At 43.8% G+C, this 21,718-nt stretch overlaps 1 protein-coding gene across 1 annotated transcript in view; it reads left to right on the top strand.

Annotated features, from left to right (window-relative positions):
- LOC139547210 (zinc finger protein ZFP2-like) overlaps positions 1 to 16,616 on the top strand; it is a 29,367-nt gene extending 12,751 nt beyond the window's left edge. The window contains exon 4 of the mRNA XM_071356294.1: positions 13,504 to 16,616. Coding sequence (XP_071212395.1) covers positions 13,504 to 14,477 — 974 coding nt within the window. The 3' untranslated portion in view covers positions 14,478 to 16,616. The remainder of the gene's footprint in view (positions 1 to 13,503) is intronic.
- The last annotated feature ends 5,102 nt before the right edge of the window (positions 16,617 to 21,718 follow it).

Here is a 21,718-nt window from a genome sequence, read left to right as displayed (position 1 = left end):
TACACAATGTCTAATTTTTATTTTATCTTCATTTAACTAAGCAAGTCAGTTAAGAACAAATTCTTATTTTCAATGGCGGCCTAGGAACAGTGGGTTAACTGCCTTGTTCAGGGGCAGAACGACAGATTTGTACCTTTTCAGCTCGGGGATTCAATCTTGTAACCTTTCGGTTGCTAGTCCAATGATCTAACCAGTAGGCTACCTGCCGCCCCATTGGTGGATGGTTGTAAATCTGAGTCCATAGAGATATTCTCAGGTGTTCCGCAAGGTTCTATTTTGGGCCCACTGTTGTTCATTTTGTATATCAACAACATTGGGGATCTTATTGAAACAGCGGATGATCATTTTTATGCAGATGATACTGTTCTTTATTCAAGTGGTAGTAGTTTATATTTAGCTTTTGAAAATACCCAAAGAGCATTTAACACCATACAACAGAATATGTATGATTTTATAGCTGGTTCTGAATTCGGGTAAAACAAAATGCATGGTATTTTCAAATGCCAGGCATGTTACTAATCATGTCATTGCTACATTGGATGGACCTACTATAGAGCAAGTTAAAGTGTACAACTATATGGGTGTGTGGGTGGATGACGAGCTGAGCTTCACTGTGCATGTGGAGAACTTGATAAGGAAGCTCAAGCTGAGAATAGGTTTTTATTACCGGCATAAGGCTTGTTTTTCTCTGGAGGCCAGGAAGGAGCTGGTACGATGTACATTACTGGCGGTTTTAGATTTTAGTGATGTTATATATATATATGCAGGCCTCAACCACTACCCTGAGAGCACTTGGTTCAGTATATCATGTGGCCCTCAGGTTCATTACCAATCAAAAACATCTAACATTGTAATCTCTACAGAGCCGTTGGCTGGTCGTCATTGACCTTGTGTAGGCTTAAACACTGGTATACACTGATTTATAAGGCCATATGGGGTAAAATGCCATTTCATCTCTGTTCTTTTTTTAATCAGGTCAGTCAATATATATAAATCCCATTCTCATTTGCTTTTAACAGTACCAAGATTTAGAACAGATCATGGTAGAAATAGTTTGTTGCTCAGCTCCGTGGTCCTGGAATTTTCTCCTGAACATGTTAACATTTAATGCTCTAGTCACGTTGGTGGAGTTTTAACACTTGGTCGACGTAGACGTAGATATCATAGAAGAGTGTAATTGTCTTTAGACGTAGATATCATAGAAGAGTGTAATTGTCTTTAGACGTAGATATCATAGAAGAGTGTAATTGTCTTTAGACGTAGATATCATAGAAGAGTGTAATTGTCTTTAGACGTAGATATCATAGAAGAGTGTAATTGTCTTTAGACGTAGATATCATAGAAGAGTGTAATTGTCTTTAGACGTAGATATCATAGAAGAGTGTAATTGTCTTTAGACGTAGATATCATAGAAGAGTGTAATTGTCTTTAGACGTAGATATCATAGAAGAGTGTAATTGTCTTTAGACGTAGATATCATGGAAGAGTGTAATTGTCTTTAGACGTAGATATCATAGAAGAGTGTAATTGTCTTTAGACGTAGATATCATAGAAGAGTGTAATTGTCTTTAGACGTAGATATCATAGAAGAGTGTAATTGTCTTTAGACGTAGATGTCATAGAAGAGTGTAATTGTCTTTAGACGTAGATATCATAGAAGAGTGTAATTGTCTTTAGACGTAGATATCATAGAAGAGTGTAATTGTCTTTAGACGTAGATGTCATAGAAGAGTGTAATTGTCTTTAGACGTAGATGTCATAGAAGAGTGTAATTGTCTTTAGACGTAGATGTCATAGAAGAGTGTAATTGTCTTTAGACGTAGATGTCATAGAAGAGTGTAATTGTCTTTAGACGTAGATGTCATAGAAGAGTGTAATTGTCTTTAGACGTAGATATCATAGAAGAGTGTAATTGTCTTTAGACGTAGATATCATAGAAGAGTGTAATTGTCTTTAGACGTAGATGTCATAGAAGAGTGTAATTGTCTTTAGATGTAGATGTCATAGAAGAGTGTAATTGTCTTTAGACGTAGATATCATAGAAGAGTGTAATTGTCTTTAGACGTAGATGTCATAGAAGAGTGTAATTGTCTTTAGACGTAGATGTCATAGAAGAGTGTAATTGTCTTTAGATGTAGATGTCATAGAAGAGTGTAATTGTCTTTAGACGTAGATGTCATAGAAGAGTGTAATTGTCTTTAGACGTAGATATCATAGAAGAGTGTAATTGTCTTTAGACGTAGATATCATAGAAGAGTGTAATTGTCTTTAGATGTAGATATCATAGAAGAGTGTAATTGTCTTTAGACGTAGATATCATAGAAGAGTGTAATTGTCTTTAGACGTAGATGTCATAGAAGAGTGTAATTGTCTTTAGACGTAGATGTCATAGAAGAGTGTAATTGTCTTTAGATGTAGATATCATAGAAGAGTGTAATTGTCTTTAGACGTAGATGTCATAGAAGAGTGTAATTGTCTTTAGACGTAGATATCATAGAAGAGTGTAATTGTCTTTAGACGTAGATATCATAGAAGAGTGTAATTGTCTTTAGATGTAGATATCATAGAAGAGTGTAATTGTCTTTAGACGTAGATATCATAGAAGAGTGTAATTGTCTTTAGACGTAGATATCATAGAAGAGTGTAATTGTCTTTAGACGTAGATATCATAGAAGAGTGTAATTGTCTTTAGACGTAGATATCATAGAAGAGTGTAATTGTCTTTAGCACAGCTGTTTTTTAGTTATGACATTTGTGTTTCTTTATGTAATTGTTGTTCTACATGTGTGTCTATCGTTTAGTTAAATGTTCTGTTAGTGTATGTAAGTTGTTTTGTCTGAAACGTTGTTCCTCCTGCTGCTGTTGGACCAGGTCTCTCTTGAAAAAAATATAGATTTTATCTCAATGAGAAAAGCCTGTATAAATAAAGGTTAAATACAATAAATAAGGCTGTTGAATAACAATAACTAGCAGGTCCTGTAGGCCTGTCTACACTGGGCAATGTGGTTGGTAATATACTGATGTATATAGTGTACAGATCATTATGAATCACCTACGATTTCACTTTTTCTATTCTCATATTTATTTGTCTGCAGTTGTCTTGATGTCCTTTGTATGCTTAATGACAAGCATTTCGCTACATCTGCAATAACATCTAAACATCTAAATATGTGTTTGTGACAAATAAAATGTAATTTGATTTGTTTTTATCCACAAATAAACATTTCTCCATGGGCATAATAAAGTAATTGTCTTGTGTAGAGGAAAGTCTTGGCTGTAAGAGAAAAAGTAGCTGCTAATTTTTTTTCAATTATTTGTTGTAACGTTGTTTTCCAGAATAAACACTGTCGTGAATAACTGCTTTACCAACTCCAGTCAACAGATGGCGATGTGAGTCTTTCATGTTATGCTTCTTGCGTGACGTATAATTTAGTGGACGGGACGCTTCTTCAACAACCACTCGGCTACTGATGCAGCCAGTTCCGTAGTTTGCTAGTCAACATAAAACCGACACATTGAAGCATAAGTTTTATTTATATGAATCTGTGTTTTTAACACAATTATGTTTACGTATCTCCTAGTTAACTTAAACGTAATTTGCTTGTTAAATGTTCTAATTCGTTCAGATTAATGTAAGATTTAGGCTAGTCGCTAATGCTAACTAGCTATCACCTCCGACCATGAGCTCACTAAGCTACTCCCCCCCTGCTAAAAAAGAGGTCTGCTGGACAGAGAAAGAAGCTCTGGGGCTGAACATTTTCGTGAAAGATGAAGAAGAGGAGGATATTACAGTGAAAGGAGAGGAAGAACCTTTAAGAATTAAGAAGGAGAAAGAGGAGGATATCACATTGAAAGAAGAGAAAGAGCTTTTTGGAGTGGCAGAGGAGATAGAGGCTGTCACAGTGAAAGAGGAGGAGGTAGAAGCTTTCCGAATGACAAAGGAGGAAGAGGAGGATATCACATTGAAAGAAGAGAAAGCACCTTTTGGAGTGAAAGAGGAAGAGGAGGATATCTCAATAAAAGAGGATGACATTTTGCGAGTGAAAGAGGTGGAGGAAGAAGAGGAGAAAATAGATCTTAACACCGGTGAGTATTGTCTCAAAATTAGGGGCACAAACTCTGCAGTTGTTGAACTAACTTGTCATTTTTACGAGGCTTTCCTCGGAAGTTCTAAACTTTTAATATGTTGTTCAGGGGTGCGCTCAGTACAAGAGAACGGTTTTCAACATGTAATTAAAAGATGTGATTGGTGACCCAGAGATTTATTGTATGATGTGTGCTGCCCAAGTTTTTGCGATTTCATACCAAAGGAGAATTCAGCTTTTTTTTTTTACAACCAAATATCTAAATGGCATATTGTAAAAGGGTCCAGACAAACTTGTTTAGCATTACATGTGTGTGTCTGCACAATAACATGTTTAACATTACATGTGTGTGTCTGGACAATAACATGTTTAACATTACATGTGTGTGTCTGGACAATAACATGTTTAACATTACATGTGTGTGTCTGCACAATAACATGTTTAACATTACATGTGTGTGTCTGGACAATAACATGTTTAACATTACATGTGTGTGTCTGCACAATAACATGTTTAACATTACATGTGTGTGTCTGCACAATAACATGTTTAACATTACATGTGTGTGTCTGGACAATAACATGTTTAACATTACATGTGTGTGTCTGCACAATAACATATTTAACATTACATGTGTGTGTCTGGACAATAACATATTTAGCATCTCCAGGCTTCCACGGTTACAACCTTTGAAACATCTAAGTAAAAAAAATATATATATATTAACCATCACAATAAAATCCATTATTTATTTAGTTGTGGTAGGGCTATAAACCTGGGAATATCTTAGAAATCATACGTGTGCTGCATGATGTGACTCTATAACGAGGGTTTGGCATGTGCTCTGATTCTTGCGCTTCCCGCTGAGAGGGAGACAATTGCATTGCTGCTCTGCTTGTGTGGCAGCATGTTATGTTGATATCAAATCAATGGCTGCTCTGCTTGTGTGTCAGCATGTTATGTTGATATCAAATCAATGGAAGATGATGGACACTTATATGGCCTTCTCTCGTTTGGTTATTAAGCCACGGAAGAAGATTAGCCAACAGTTAGTGTACATGTTTCTGCGTCGCTAGGCCTACACTGTCTGGGGTGGAAAGGTAGGCCTACACTGTCTGGGGTGGAAAGGTAGGCCTACACTGTCTGGGGTGGAAAGGTAGGCCTACACTGTCTGGGGTGGAAAGGTAGGCCTACACTGTCTGGGGTGGAAAGGTAGGCCTACACTGTCTGGGGTGGAAAGGTAGGCCTACACTGTCTGGGGTGGAAAGGTAGGCCTACACTGTCTGGGGTGGAAAGGTAGGCCTACACTGTCTGGGGTGGAAAGTGCTCAGATTCCTAAGGACAGGGACTGTTTCGTTGCAAACAAGACAATGATTTGGCATTGGAGAAATATGATAGACCTGTGTGTTCATCCTTTCTCTGTCTATTGTTAGCCTGTAATTTCGGTCATTTGTGTGATATTAGAAAGTTTGTGCTAATATGTAAAATGATGTGCAAAGCTTTTACTGTAAAGGAAATATTTCCACCACTTACTCTTGTCCACGAATCCACAACCTTCTGGCCCTGTGCACTATTAAAGTTCCTGCGTTGCCATGTAATGCTTACATGGCGGAGAACAGTTTCTTAAACGGCCTATCTGAAGCTCTGGTCTGTCCAAGAAGTGACGGTAAATGGTACACATGTTCTCTGCTATTTACTTTGTTTTCATTATTATTTTGGGTACACTTTTTTTTCTTCTTCAATTATTCAGCGAGGGTTTAGGTTAAATGTATTTAGCTGAAGAGAGCCATCAATTTTCATTTCAGAGTTCCGATTTTGTCCATGTAATCCTTATCATAAATAAGGTTCACTCCCTAACCATCATAATGGGTTTGGTTAGCTAGCCAATTTAGCTAGCTAGTTTCTTCTACTATACTAGCATCTGAATTCGAATTATTTTGAGTGTAATGCAGTTGATTGGTGACAATGGTATGAACATATATTCGGCATTATAACTTGATTATAACCCCAAATAAACGTGGAATGTCATGTATATTTAGACTTCAGTTGGACTTGCTAATTGCTAACGTTTTCCAGTGGGGCATTGCATGCTGGGAGTTGCAATGCAGTCTGGGAGTCGTAGTTTAACTGGTTATAGTATAAAGTGGTGGACTTTTCAGAACGCAGTTAGCTGCGCTTGTATTATATCAACTCTATGGTGGTGGTCTATTTGCTTCCCACCAGGGATGAGACCGAACTCGGTTGAGTGAAGGCACGATCAGTGTCAGGTGACTTCGGCTGGGCAAACGGCGTGCCAACTTTGATGGTGTCGCAAAAGGGTTTGGGTTATGGCGAGGAAGGCAACTACAATGCAGATGGGGGGAAAAATGTTATACTTTAGATCTATATTGTTGATGGGAGGGGAGACGGGCATATTCATGTCCTCGGCAACGTATTTTGCCCAGTAGGTTCTGGTCGGTAAGTGTCCCGATTTGGTACCAACTGAGAAACCTTGTGAAGGATTATTGGAATGTTGAAGAGCTTGTGGAGAGGTTGATTGTTCCAACATTTTTTTTATTTTTTATATCCCAGTAATTTTCCTTACACACCAAAAGCTTATTTCTCTCAAGTTTTGTGCACAAATTTTACATCCCTGTTAGTGAGCATTTCTATTTGGCCAAGATAATCCATCCACCTGACAGGTGTGGCATATCAAGAAGCTGATTAAACAACATGATCATGGCCTCCCGGGTGGCGCAGTGGTCTAGAGCACTGCATCGCAGTGCTATGCTGCGCCACCAGAGTCTGGGTTCGCGCCCAGGCTCTGTCGCAGCCGGCCGCGACCGGGAGGTCCGTGGGGCGACGCACAATTGGCTTAGCGTCGTCCGGGTTAGGGAGGGTTTGGCCGGTAGGGATATCCTTGTCTCATCGCGCTCCAGCGACTCCTGTGGCGGGCCGGGCGCAGTGCGCGCTAACCGAGGGGGGCGGGTGCACGGTGTTTCCTCCGACACATTGGTGCGGCTGGCTTCCGGGTTGGAGGCGCGCTGTGTTAAGAAGCAGTGCGGCTAGGTTGGGTTGTGCTTCGGAGGACGCATGACTTTCGACCTTCGTCTCTCCCGAGCCCGTACGGGAGTTGTAGCGATGAGACAAGATAGTAATTACTAGCGATTGGATACCACGAAAATTGGGGAGAAAAGGGGATAAAATTTAAAAAAAAAAAATAAAAAAAAAAAAAAAAAAAAAAAAAAACAACATGATCATTACACAGGTGCACCTTGTGCTTGGGACAATAAAATGCCACTCATAAATATGTTGTTTTTTGTCACACAACGCAATGCAACAGATGTCTCAAGTTTGAGGGAGTGTGCAATTGCCATGCTGACTGCAGGAATGTCCACCAGAGCTGTTGCCAGAGAATTTTATGTAATTTCTCTACCATAAGCCGCCTCAAACGTCATTTAAGAGAATTAGGCCTGAGAATTCAATTGTATTTCTTTTTTGGGGTATTTGACGGTGTTTTATGTCTATGCGCAATAAAAGTCTACATTTGCTTTGAGTAGTGCGTGACCCTAGGGTGGCGCAACATACATTCTAAATTCTAAATGTTCTTTATGAGTAGTATTGTGATCCTAGGGTGGCAACACATACATTCTAAATTCTAAATGGTCTTTATGAGTAGTATTGTGATCCTAGGGTGGCAACACATACAGTGGGGAGAACAAGTATTTGATACACTGCCGATTTTGAAGGTTTTCCTACTTACAAAGCATGTAGAGGTCTGTAATTTTTATCATAGGTACACTTCAACTGTGAGAGACGGAATCTAAAACAAAAATCCCAAAAATCACATTGTATGATTTTTAAGTAATTAATTTGCATTTTATTGCATGACATAAGTATTTGATCACCTACCAACCAGTAAGAATTCCGGCTCTCACAGACCTGTTAGTTTTTCTTTAAGAAGCCCTCCTGTTCTCCACTCATTACCTGTATTAACTGCACCTGTTTGAACTTGTTACCTGTATAAAAGACACCTGTACACACACTCAATCAAACAGACTCCAATCTCTCTACAATGGCCAAGACCAGAGAGCTGTGTAAGGACATCAGGGATAAAATTGTAGACCTGCACAAGGCTGGGATGGGCTACAGGACAATAGGCAAGCAGCTTGGTGAGAAGGCAACAACTGTTGGCGCAATTATTAGAAAATGGAAGAAGTTGAAGATGACGGTCAACCACCCTCGGTCTGGGGCTCCATGCAAGATCTCACCTCGTGGGGCATCAATGATCATGAGAAAGGTGAGGGATCAGCCCATAACTACACGGCAGGACCTGGTCAATGACCTGAAGAGAGCTGGGACCACAGTCTCAAAGAAAACCATTAGTAACACACTACACCGTCATGGATTGAAATCCTGCAGCGCATGCAAGGTCCCCCTGCTCAAGCCAGCGCATGTCCAGGCCCGTCTGAAGTTTGCCAATGACCATCTGGATGATCCAGAGGAGGAATGGGAGAAGGTCATGTGGTCTGATGAGACAAAAATAGAGCTTTTTGGTCTAAACTCCACTCGCCGTGTTTGGAGGAAGAAGAAGGTTGAGTACAACCCCAAGAACACCCTCCCAACCGTGAAGCATGGAGGTGGAAACATCATTCTTTGGGGATGCTTTTCTGCAAAGGGGACAGGACGACTGCACCATATTGAGGGGAGGATGGATGGGGCCATGTATCGCGAGATCTTGGCCAAAAACCTCCTTCCCTCAGTAAGAGCATTGAAGATGGGTCGTGGCTGGATCTTCCAGCATGACAACGACCCGAAACACACAGCCAGGGCAACTAAGGAGTGGCTCCGTAAGAAGCATCTCAAGGTCCTGGAGTGGCCTAGCCAGTCTCCAGACCTGAACCCAATAGAAAATCTTTGGAGGGAGCTGAAAGTCCGTATTGCCCAACGACAGCCCCGAAACCTGAAGGATCTGGAGAAGGTCTGTATGGAGGAGTGGGCCAAAATCCCTGCTGCAGTGTGTGCAAACCTGGTCAATAACTACAGGAAACGTATGATCTTTGTAATTGCAAACAAAGGTTTCTGTACCAAATATTAAGTTCTGCTTTTCTGATGTATCAAATACTTATGTCATGCAATAAAATGCAAATTAATTACTTAAAAATCATACAATGTGATTTTGGGGATTTTTGTTTTAGATTCCGTCTCTCACAGTTGAAGTGTACCTATGATAAAAATTACAGACCTCTACATGCTTTGTAAGTTGGAAAACCTGCAAAATCGGCAGTGTATCAAATACTTGTTCTCCCCACTGTACATTCTAAATTCTAAATGGTCTTTATGAGTAGTATTGTGATCCTAGGGTGGCAACACATACATTCTAAATTCTAAATGGTCTTTATGAGTAGTATTGTGATCCTAGGGTGGCAACACATACATTCTAAATTCTAAATGGTCTTTATGAGTAGTATTGTGATCCTAGGGTGGCAACACATACATTCTAAATTCTAAATGTTCTTTATGAGTAGTGTGTGATCCTAGAATGTATGTGTTGCTACCCTAAGTGATTTCAATGGGTCTTTCTCCATTCTGATTGTTTGATACTGTTCAACTCAACTTCAACCCAAAATAATTGTCTGCTTTTTAAAATCAATTCATGCATTTCATGCACTCATTTGAGATCATTTCCACACTGCCACATAGGGCTGCACGATATGGGCAAACAATCTAGGCCTTATTTTTAACCAAATTATTTGACTTTGCGATTTAGAGCAAAACACTTGGGTGAATTGTTGAAACCATGGAAATATAATGATTATTCTAATTATATAGTTAGAATATAATAGTGGGCACTGAATACAGTGTTTTAACATGACAACAAATGAAAATGCCAGGGAGGAGTTATTGTGACAGGGAAGGAACCAAAGTGTTGATAAGTGTTTCCTACGGGATCCTATCATCTTTGACTACATTAAATGTAACATATTCTTGCTTTGTCTTTGATTTAGAAGATACTGTTGCACAAACAACATCCTGATTTAGGTCTGCACCATCACTGTTATTATCAGGCTGTATAGCTAATTACGTTTGCTGTAACTCAGAACATTTATTAGCTGTACTGCATTAACAGCATTAGCATTGCATTAGCGCATTAGCATTGCATTAGCGGCTAACAATTAGCAGCTAACAAGATTTAGGCCCAACTTGCTAGGACAAGACAAACTAGCTGTTTGCAGATGTAACACAAACTAATAGTATAATTATAGAACACTAATGGATTTATATTAAGAAGCAAAGTGGAAATAGCATCGTTGTCATCAACATTGTTGATGTGCTGCAGTGAAGATGCAGACTGAACGCAAGTGTCTCGTGGTCGAGCAACAACAAATGCGCTCCTTGAGTGACGGGGGGCGGGGCTAGGTCTGTGTGGAAAATGGCATAGAGAGAGCAAAGAGAGATGACACGTTACACAATGTTTAACAAACCAAACATTTCAAATACCGTTAAAGAAGCTAAAGTAAAAACCCAAACCGGTCCGTGCGTCAAATACGGTATACCGCCCAGCCCTAATGTAGCCTACGTTTCCTGATTGGGTTGAGAATTGTGCTGCTACTCCTGTGAACGTCTGAACGTTGCATCTAAAAAATAAGCTGCTCATATTGAGGACATAACGTTGTAAACACTGTGCTAAATGTTTCTGTAAAAAAAACTGTCAAACGCTGATTGTTGTGTCAATTGTAACTAGACGTTCTAATGAAGTGTATTAATTAAAAGAGCTTTAAGAATTTATGTTATATGAAAGTGCATGAGCACAGACACTAGGGAGGCCTCTTCCACTGCTCAGCAACTGAAAGAGCATGAAATAATACACAAGATAATTTAGTAATGGTCCCAGTGTGGAAAGAGATATAGTACATCATGGTTTTAGAACCATTTGTATGTGAAAGAAAATCTATTGAAGCTAGTTTGTGTGTAGAAATTGTATTAAAACTGACCACAGTACTTAAGTGACAGTCTTTCTGTAATGTAGTTACAATGACATCATAATCCAGTCTGTTGGTACATTTGGAGAGGAGTTGGATCTTAAAAGCCATAAAAAGGCCCAGCGCCTCAAAAAAACAAAGTACTTTGTTTATCTTTTTTGTGTGTTCTCTGTTAAATATCTCTGTTTAGCCCACATACTTTATGTATGTAATGTGTATATAATAACTATGTATTCACACTATGACTCTCCTATTCCATGGAATGCCCATTGTCCTCATGACAAGTCTGCTAAATTGTTTTATCTGGTTCTTCAATGATAGATGGAACTGACAAGGTTAACTTTGATTCTATACCAACCAAATCAAATCTAACGTATTGCCTGCAATGTGCATGGGCTGCATGATGGGGGGGAAAAGGATATGGTTCTTGAACACTTAAAGAGATTATCAGCAGATATGGTTTTCCTACAAGAGTTACATAGAGAAAAAGGAGAAATGTAATATTTAAAGAGGAGTTAGGTTGGAGAGACTTATGCTGCCACCTACTGTAGTAACAGCAGAGGTGTGGACATCCTGATAAATAAGAATAAACTCATTTTCATTTGAAAGGTCACATGTTCCAGAAGGCATTTCTGACCAAAAATAAACAAATATTTAAAAAATATTTTTCCTCTATCGGTAAAACAATGGAAATCAATCAATCCTCTATCGGTAAAACAATGGTAATCAATCAATCCTCTATCGGTAAAACAATGGAAATCAATCAATCCTCTATCGGTAAAACAATGGAAATCAATCAATCCTCTATCGGTAAAACAATGGAAATCAATCAATCCTCTATCGGTAAAACAATGGAAATCAATCAATCCTCTATCGGTAAAACAATGGAAATCAATCAATCCTCTATCGGTAAAACAATGGAAATCAATCAAACCTCTATCGGTAAAACAATGGAAATCAATCAAACCTCTATCGGTAAAACAATGGAAATCAATCAAACCTCTATTGGTAAAACAATGGAAATCAATCAATCCTCTATCAGTAAAACAATGGAAATCAATCAAACCTCTATCGGTAAAACAATGGAAATCAATCAATCCTCTATTGGTAAAACAATGGAAATCAATCAATCCTCTATCAGTAAAACAATGGAAAGGTCAAATGCTTTATCTAAATGTTGAACGTGGGTGAGCGACGGAGAGAAAACAAAATGGCGTTTGAGGACATGTTTGTGAAGAGTGATGCGGGCGCTGGAGATCGGGGGGGGGGGGTGAGCATGTGGGTCTGGGCAGGTGTGATGGAGTTGATATATGTGTGATGTCATTTATGTATTGTTTTTAAGATAAAAATCTGCTATTGAAACGATGACATCACTCACTTTGCTGTCAGATCTGGACCCCGAACAGTTTATTTTTGATTCAGGCCAGTAGATTTCAGTTGGCGCTGGCCCAGTCTGCCATTGGGAAATGTACCTGAATGTTGAACCCTGTGTGTGAGGTGCACGTTGGTCCTACATGTCTACCACTTCGTGTAGCCGTTAGCGATGCTAATGTCTTCAGGTAGACTGAAAGGCAATTACAAGGTAACTACAAAGTAGGCTATGCCTACCTGGCAGAATTGGGATTATTTGCATCAGTGTGCTTAATGTCATTGTTGTGGATGGTTCTATTATGGGACACAGGCCAGGTCATTATAAATTATCACATTTAATTGAGGGAAAATGTGGTTACTATCACTGTTGTGGTTGTCTCACCTAGCTACCTTAAGATGGATGCATTAACCCGCTCGATGAGAGAAACAATCCAATGAGTGGAGACGTAGCCCATCTGAGACATGTAAACTATCACTGTTGTGGTTGTCTCACCTAGCTACCTTAAGATGGATGCATTAACCCGCTCGATGAGAGAAACAATCCAATGAGTGGAGAAGTAGCCCATCTGAGACATGTAAACTATCACTGTTGTGGTTGTCTCACCTAGCTACCTTAAGATGGATGCACTAACTGAGGGAAACTGTATTTACTATCACTGTTGTGGTTGTCTCACCTAGCTACCTTAAGATGGATGCACTAACTGAGGGAAACTGTATTTATTATCACTGTTGTGGTTGTCTCACCTAGCTACCTTAAGATGGATGCACTAACTGAGGGAAACTGTATTTACTGTCACTGTTGTGGTTGTCTCACCTAGCTACCTTAAGATGGATGCATTAACAAGTTGCTCTGAATAGTGACCATACTATTCCCTTAAAGCCACACAGTGTAAAATACATGGGTCATGTAAACAATGGAGCACATGCATCACATGCTAAGAGCACTTGACTGTAAGTCTCTCTGGATAAGAGGGTCTGCTAAATGACATAAATGTAAGAGCTCTGCTAAATTATTAAAATGACAAATGTATGTGGAGATTTCATTCAGGTCTCCCTGTTTTAATCACTCTGTTTGTGTTTGGCAGAAGACCGACCAGACTCAGAGGAACCGGAGCCGTCTGAACCAGCGAGACTACACCACTGTTCCCAGTGTGGAAAGAGTTATACCCGAGTATGGAATCTGAGAAAGCATGAGATGACACACACGGTGGAGAAGCTTTTCCAATGCTCCCAGTGTGAAAATAGATTTTCCCTATCAAGGAACCTGAAATCACATGAGAGAACGCACACAGGGGAAAAGCCTTATCACTGCTCTCAGTGTGGAAAGAGTTTTACACGGTTAGGGAGCCTAAAAATACATGAGAGAATACACACAGGAGACAAGCCTTACCAATGCTTCCAGTGTGGAAAGAGATTTATCCAGTCAACACATCTGCATGAGCATAAGAGAACACACACAGGAGAAAAACCATTCCAATGTTCTCAGTGTGGAAAGACATTTTCACGATCAGGGGACCTGAAATCTCATGAGAGAACACACACAGGGGAAAAGCCTTATCACTGCTCCCATTGTAAAAGTAGTTTTAGCTGGTTAGGGCAACTGAACGAGCATGAGAGAACACACACAGGAGTGAAGCCTTACCACTGTTCCCAGTGTGAAAAGAGTTTTACACGGTTGGGGTCCCTTAAATCACATAAGATATACACACACACAGGAGATAAGCCCTATCATTGCTCCCAGTGTAAAAATACGTATTCATCATTAGGGGACATGAAAAAGCATGAGAGAATACACTCTGTAGAGAGGCCTTTCCACTGCTCTCAGTGTGGAAAGGCATTTATCCAGTCATGGCATCTGGAAGCGCATAAAATAATACACGCAAGAGAGAAGCCATTCCAATGCTTGCAGTGTAGAAAGAGTTATACCCGGTTAGGGAACTTGAAAACGCATGAGATGACACACACAGGAGAGAAGCCATTCCAATGCCGTCAGTGTGGAAGGCGTTTTACCAGATTAGGGAACCTGAAAACACATGAGGTGACACATAAAGGACGGTAGCCTCACCTCTGCTCCCAGTGTGAAAAGGGTTTTGTTCAGTTAAGGGGCTTGGAAGAGCATGAAAAAATACATACACAGGAGAAGACATACCACTGCTCTCATTGTGGAAAGACATTTCCAGAGGACCTGAAATCACGAGAGAAAATTGCAAAATGTAGATTTCTGCTTAAATAGACATACCCAAAAGTAACTGCTATTCTTTTGTAATTAATATGATTTTGACATGCCAAAACTTGGTATATTTGGAAATAAGACATCTGGGTGATTATGAAGAAATTATTATCAGATAGATAGGAGTTACATAGTTCAGAATACAAAAGATCAAGCACACACAAAATGTTTTTTTTGTTTTTGTTTTGGCCCCTGTACAAAAGGTAAGATCCATGGCCATCTTGTAGGTAAGATCCATGGCCATCTTGTAGGTAAGATCCATGGCATCTTGTAGGTAAGATCCATGGCCATCTTGTAGGTAAGATCCTTGGCCATCTTGTAGGTAAGATCCATGGAATCTTGTAGGTAAGATCCATGGCCATCTTGTAAGAAGATCCATGGCCATCTTGTAGGTTGGCCCCTGGGGGCTGCACAGGGCCCGTGGAGCACCTTAATAGACTTTACAAGGCCCCCAAAGATGGCTCAAATGAACTTGATGTAAAAATGTTAAGGTATTGAAATAATTCTGTAATATTCATGTACTAACGCTTCCCAAAATTGTAAAACTGAACAACAAATGAGCTATTTGACACATGATTGTTTTAGGTAGTACTACAGGTAGTAGTGGCTTATTAAACACTTCGCATAAAATTGCTATAGTCAAACACACAAATGTGAATTTAAGAGAACTTACCTTTGGGGGGGGGGGTTAACAACCTTCCGGTTGGAGCATTAGGTTCTTGTCTACAGAAGGACAAACGGGCATTAGTGTCTTATTGAACACACCACACAATATATTGCCATATTTAATTATGATTGTTACATGCTATTTGAACGAACGCATCCATTTTGGGGGGTAATTGATTGTTTTTCTTTTGATCGACTTAATTTGTATTGATTTTGTTTGAATTGTTTATTTTTTAAGATGAACAAAATTGATGGAATATTTTTTTTTTTTACCTTTTAAAAAAATAAATAAAGAACTGACCTTTGGGGAACCGCCTGTTCAGAACTGGAGAACACTGTGGACGGCTAAATGTCAGGTGTGGAGGTGGGTCCTTGTGTTTCCCAGCATGCCGCTGGGCCCTCCCCTCTCTTTCCCTCGGCTGCCTTTTTATTCTGTTACACTGTAGCTGGGCCTTTTGGGCTTCCCTCCTCTGTTGATCCTTTTTTCCAAATATAGTGTTGGACAGTATGCACTCTTGTCCCAGGCAAGGTGTTGAGCTGCCTTATGTAGCTGTGAGAACCAAAATAAAGAATTAGCCGATACACTGAAAAGGATGGATAACAAATATTCAGATACATAAAAAGTTAATATAAAACAATATTTTAAAACAAGTCACCTTCTTTGTTTACGGTCTGTAGAGTTATAGACTGCATTGATCACAGTCCCAAAGCCTGGCCCATTGAAAGCTCTATCCATCTTGAGTAATAGATCTTGGGAACACCGAGACTCTCCCTGAGACTCTCACTGAGACTATCCCCGAAACTCTCACTGAGACTCTCCCCGAGACTATCACTGAGACTATCCCTGAAACTCTCACTGAGACTCTCCCTGAGACTCTCCCCGAAACTCTCCCCGAGACTATCACTGAGACTATCCCTGAAACTCTCACTGAGACTATCCCCGAAACTCTCACTGAGACTATCCCAAACTTCAACAAGTGAAGATGTGCAGCAACCAATCAGAGATTAGTGGGCGTCACAGGGGGCTGGGGCATTGACTCCCTGCTGTCACCTCAAGTCTCTGAGTAGAGACTGACTGGTTAGTGGGCGTCACAGGGGGCTGGGGGCCTTGACTCCCTGCTATCATCTCTAGTATCGGCTAGTCTCTGAGTAGAGACTGACTGGTTAGTGGGCCACAGGTGTGTGTTACAACTCTTTAAACAGTGTCTTTATTGAGTAGACAATTATCACTGATTGACTTGTATTTTTGTATCTGTTGAACTTTATAAAGAGTGTATGAAAATAAATCAAAATGAATTTCAAGGGAGAAAAAGTGCTTTTATTCTTTTTTAAATGTATTAAATTAACTTGAATTAAATTATTATTGATTGTCACAGGGAATGTCATGTGTTCCCAACACAACATGATATCCCCTACACCCACTGTACAAGTTAAGGAGTCCGTGATTTGGAGTCACATAGGGCCGCGCACAATCCCCCCCTCCTCTACACCATCATATAGCAGTGTAGGGGCTGCTTCTGTCCCCCCCTCCCTCCTCTACACCATCATATAGCAGTGTAGGGGCTGCTTCTGTCCCCCCTCCCTCCTCTACACCATCATATAGCAGTGTAGGGGCTGCTTCTGTCCCCCCTCCCTCCTCTACACCATCATATAGCAGTGTAGGGGCTGCTTCTGTCCCCCCTCCCTCCTCTACACCATCATATAGCAGTGTAAGGGCTGCTTCTGTCCTCCCTCCCTCCTCTACACCATCATATAGCAGTGTAGGGGCTGCTTCTGTCCCCCCCTCCTCTACACCATCATATAACAGTGTAGGGGCTGCTTCTGTCCCCCCCTCCTCTACACCATCATATAGCAGTGTAGGGGCTGCTTCTGTCCCCCTCCCTCCTCTACACCATCATATAGCAGTGTAGGGGCTGCTTCTGTCCCCCCTCCCTCCTCTACACCATCATATAGCAGTGTAGGGGCTGCTTCTGTCCCCCCTCCCTCCTCTACACCATCATATAGCAGTGTAGGGGCTGCTTCTGTCCCCCCTCCCTCCTCTACACCATCATATAGCAGTGTAGGGGCTGCTTCTGTCCCCCCCTCCCTCCTCTAAACCATCATATAGCAGTGTAGGGGCTGCTTCTGTCCCCCCTCCCTCCTCTACACCATCATATAGCAGTGTAGGGGCTGCTTCTGTCCCCCCCCCTCTACACCATCATATAGCAGTGTAGGGGCTGCTTCTGCCCCCCCCCCCCTCCTCTACACCATCATATAGCAGTGTAGGGGCTGCTTCTGCCCCCCCCCCTCCTCTACACCATCATATAGCAGTGTAGGGGCTGCTTCTGTCCCCCCTCCTCTACACCATCATATAGCAGTGTAGGGGCTGCTTCTGCCCCCCCCCCCTCCTCTACACCATCATATAGCAGTGTAGGGGCTGCTTCTGTCCCCCCCCTCCCTCCTCTACACCATCATATAGCAGTGTAGGGGCTGCTTCTGTCGCCCCCCCCCCCCCCCCCCCTCTACACCATCATATAGCAGTGTAGGGGCTGCTTCTGTCCCCCCTCCCTCCTCTACACCATCATGTAGCAGTGTAGGGGCTGCTTCTGTCCCCCCTCCCCCCTCTACACCATCATATAGCAGTGTAGGGGCTGCTTCTGTCCCCCCTCCCTCCTCTACACCATCATATAGCAGTGTAGGGGCTGCTTCTGTCCCCCCCCCCTCCCTCCTCTACACCATCATATAGCACTGTAGGGGCTGCTTCTGTCCCCCCCCCCTCCTCTACACCATCATATAGCAGTGTAGGGGCTGCTTCTGTCCCCCCTCCCTCCTCTACACCATCATATAGCAGTGTAGGGGCTGCTTCTGTCCCCCCCCCCTCCTCTACACCATCATATAGCAGTGTAGGGGCTGCTTCTGCCCCCCCCCCCCCCCTCCCTCCTCTACACCATCATATAGCAGTGTAGGGACTGCTTCTGCCCCACCCCCCCTCCTCTACACCATCATATAGCAGTGTAGGGGCTGCTTCTGTCCCCCCCTCCCTCCTCTACACCATCATATAGCAGTGTAGGGGCTGCTTCTGTCCCCCCCCCCCTCCTCTACACCATCATATAGCAGTGTAGGGGCTGCTTCTGTCCCCCCCTCCCTCCTCTACACCATCATATAGCAGTGTAGGGGCTGCTTCTGTCCCCCCTCCCTCCTCTACACCATCATATAGCAGTGTAGGGGCTGCTTCTGTCCCCCCCCCTCCTCTACACCATCATATAGCAGTGTAGGGGCTGCTTCTGTCCCCCCCTCCCTCCTCTACACCATCATATAGCAGTGTAGGGGCTGCTTCTGTCCCCCCCCTCCTCTACACCATCATATAGCAGTGTAGGGGCTGCTTCTGTCCCCCCCTCCCTCCTCTACACCATCATATAGCAGTGTAGGGGCTGCTTCTGTCCCCCCCCCCTCCTCTACACCATCATATAACAGTGTAGGGGCTGCTTCTGTCCCCCCTCCCTCCTCTACACCATCATATAGCAGTGTAGGGGCTGCTTCTGTCCCCCCCTCCTCTACACCATCATATAGCAGTGTAGGGGCTGCTTCTGACCCCCTCCCTCCTCTACACCATCATATAGCAGTGTAGGGGCTGCTTCTGTCCCCCCCCTCCTCTACACCATCATATAGCAGTGTAGGGGCTGCTTCTGTCCCCCCTCCCTCCTCTACACCATCATATAGCAGTGTAGGGGCTGCTTCTGTCCCCCCCCCCTCCTCTACACCATCATATAGCAGTGTAGGGGCTGCTTCTGTCCCCCCTCCCCCCTCTACACCATCATATAGCAGTGTAGGGGCTGCTTCTGTCCCCCCCCCTCCCTCCTCTACACCATCATATAGCAGTGTAGGGGCTGCTTCTGTCCCCCCCTCCCTCCTCTACACCATCATATAGCAGTGTAGGGGCTGCTTCTGTCCCCCCCTCCCTCCTCTACACCATCATATAGCAGTGTAGGGGCTGCTTCTGTCCCCCCCTCCCTCCTCTACACCATCATATAGCAGTGTAGGGGCTGCTTCTCTGTCCCCCCCTCCTCTACACCATCATATAGCAGTGTAGGGGCTGCTTCTGTCCCCCCCCTCCTCTACACCATCATATAGCAGTGTAGGGGCTGCTTCTGTCCCCCCCTCCCTCCTCTACACCATCATATAGCAGTGTAGGGGCTGCTTCTGTCCCCCCCCCCCCTCCTCTACACCATCATATAACAGTGTAGGGGCTGCTTCTGTCCCCCCTCCCTCCTCTACACCATCATATAGCAGTGTAGGGGCTGCTTCTGTCCCCCCCCTCCTCTACACCATCATATAGCAGTGTAGGGGCTGCTTCTGTCCCCTCCTCCCTCCTCTACACCATCATATAGCAGTGTATGGGCTGCTTCTGTCCCTCCTCCCTCCTCTACACCATCATATAGCAGTGTAGGGGCTGCTTCTGTCCCCCCCCTCCTCTACACCATCATATAGCAGTGTAGGGGCTGCTTCTGTCCCCCCCCCCCTCCTCTACACCATCATATAGCAGTGTAGGGGCTGCTTCTGTCCCCCCCCCTCCTCTACACCATCATATAGCAGTGTAGGGCTGCTTCTGTCCCCCCCCCTCCTCTACACCATCATATAGCAGTGTAGGGGCTGCTTCTCACCCCCCCCTCCCTCCTCTACACCATCATATAGCAGTGTAGGGGCTGCTTCTGTCCCCCCTCCCTCCTCTACACCATCATATAGCAGTGTAGGGGCTGCTTCTGTCCCCCCTCCCTCCTCTACACCATCATATAGCAGTGTAGGGGCTGCTTCTGTCCCCCCTCCCTCCTCTACACCATCATATAGCAGTGTAGGGGCTGCTTCTGTCCCCCCCCCCTCCTCTACACCATCATATAGCAGTGTAGGGGCTGCTTCTCACCCCCCTCCCTCCTCTACACCATCATATAGCAGTGTAGGGGCTGCTTCTGTCCCCCCTCCCTCCTCTACACCATCATATAGCAGTGTAGGGGCTGCTTCTGTCCCCCCTCCCTCCTCTACACCATCATATAGCAGTGTAGGGGCTGCTTCTGTCCCCCCTCCCTCCTCTACACCATCATATAGCAGTGTAGGGGCTGCTTCTGTCCCCCCTCCCTCCTCTACACCATCATATAGCAGTGTAGGGGCTGCTTCTGTCCCCCCCTCCCTCCTCTACACCATCATATAGCAGTGTAGGGGCTGTTTCTGCCCCCCCCCCTCCTCTACACCATCATATAGCAGTGTAGGGGCTGCTTCTGTCCCCCTCCCTCCTCTACACCATCATATAGCAGTGTAGGGGCTGTTTCTGTCCCCCCCCCTCCTCTACACCATCATATAGCACTGTAGGGGCTGCTTCTCACCCCCCCTCCCTCCTCTACACCATCATATAACAGTGTAGGGGCTGCTTCTGTCCCCCCCTCCCTCCTCTACACCATCATATAGCAGTGTAGGGGCTGCTTCTGTCCTCCCCCCTCCTCTACACCATCATATAGCAGTGTACCGGCTGCTTCTGTCCCCCCCTCCCTCCTTACACCATCATATAGCACTGTAGGGGCTGCGTCTGTCCCCCCCCCTCCTCTACACCATCATATAGCAGTGTAGGGTGCTGCTTCTGTCCCCCCTCCCTCCTCTACACCATCATATAGCAGTGTAGGGGCTGCTTCTGTCCCCCCTCCCTCCTCTACACCATCATATAGCAGTGTAGGGGCTGCTTCTGTCCCCCCTCCCTCCTCTACACCATCATATAGCAGTGTAGGGGCTGCTTCTGTCCCCCCCCCCTCCTCTACACCATCATATAGCAGTGTAGGGGCTGCTTCTGTCCCCCCCTCCCTCCTCTACACCATCATATAGCAGTGTAGGGGCTGCTTCTGTCCCCCCCTCCCTCCTCTACACCATCATATAGCAGTGTAGGGGCTGCTTCTGTCCCCCCTCCCTCCTCTACACCATCATATAGCAGTGTAGGGGCTGCTTCTGTCCCCCCCCCTCCTCTACACCATCATATAGCAGTGTAGGGGCTGCTTCTGTCCCCCCTCCCTCCTCTACACCATCATATAGCAGTGTAGGGGCTGCTTCTGTCCCCCCCCCTCCTCTACACCATCATATAGCAGTGTAGGGGCTGCTTCTGTCCCCCCCTCCCTCCTCTACACCATCATATAGCAGTGTAGGGGCTGCTTCTGTCCCCCCCCCCCTCCTCTACACCATCATATAACAGTGTAGGGGCTGCTTCTGTCCCCCCTCCCTCCTCTACACCATCATATAGCAGTGTAGGGGCTGCTTCTGTCCCCCCCCTCCTCTACACCATCATATAGCAGTGTAGGGGCTGCTTCTGACCCCCTCCCTCCTCTACACCATCATATAGCAGTGTAGGGGCTGCTTCTGTCCCCCCCCTCCTCTACACCATCATATAGCAG

Source organism: Salvelinus alpinus, chromosome 2 (assembly GCF_045679555.1).
Source record: "Salvelinus alpinus chromosome 2, SLU_Salpinus.1, whole genome shotgun sequence".
Classification (NCBI taxonomy): Eukaryota; Metazoa; Chordata; class Actinopteri; order Salmoniformes; family Salmonidae; genus Salvelinus; species Salvelinus alpinus.
The sequence above is the reverse complement of the archived record's forward strand: the minus strand, read 5'-3'. Positions and strand labels throughout refer to the sequence as shown.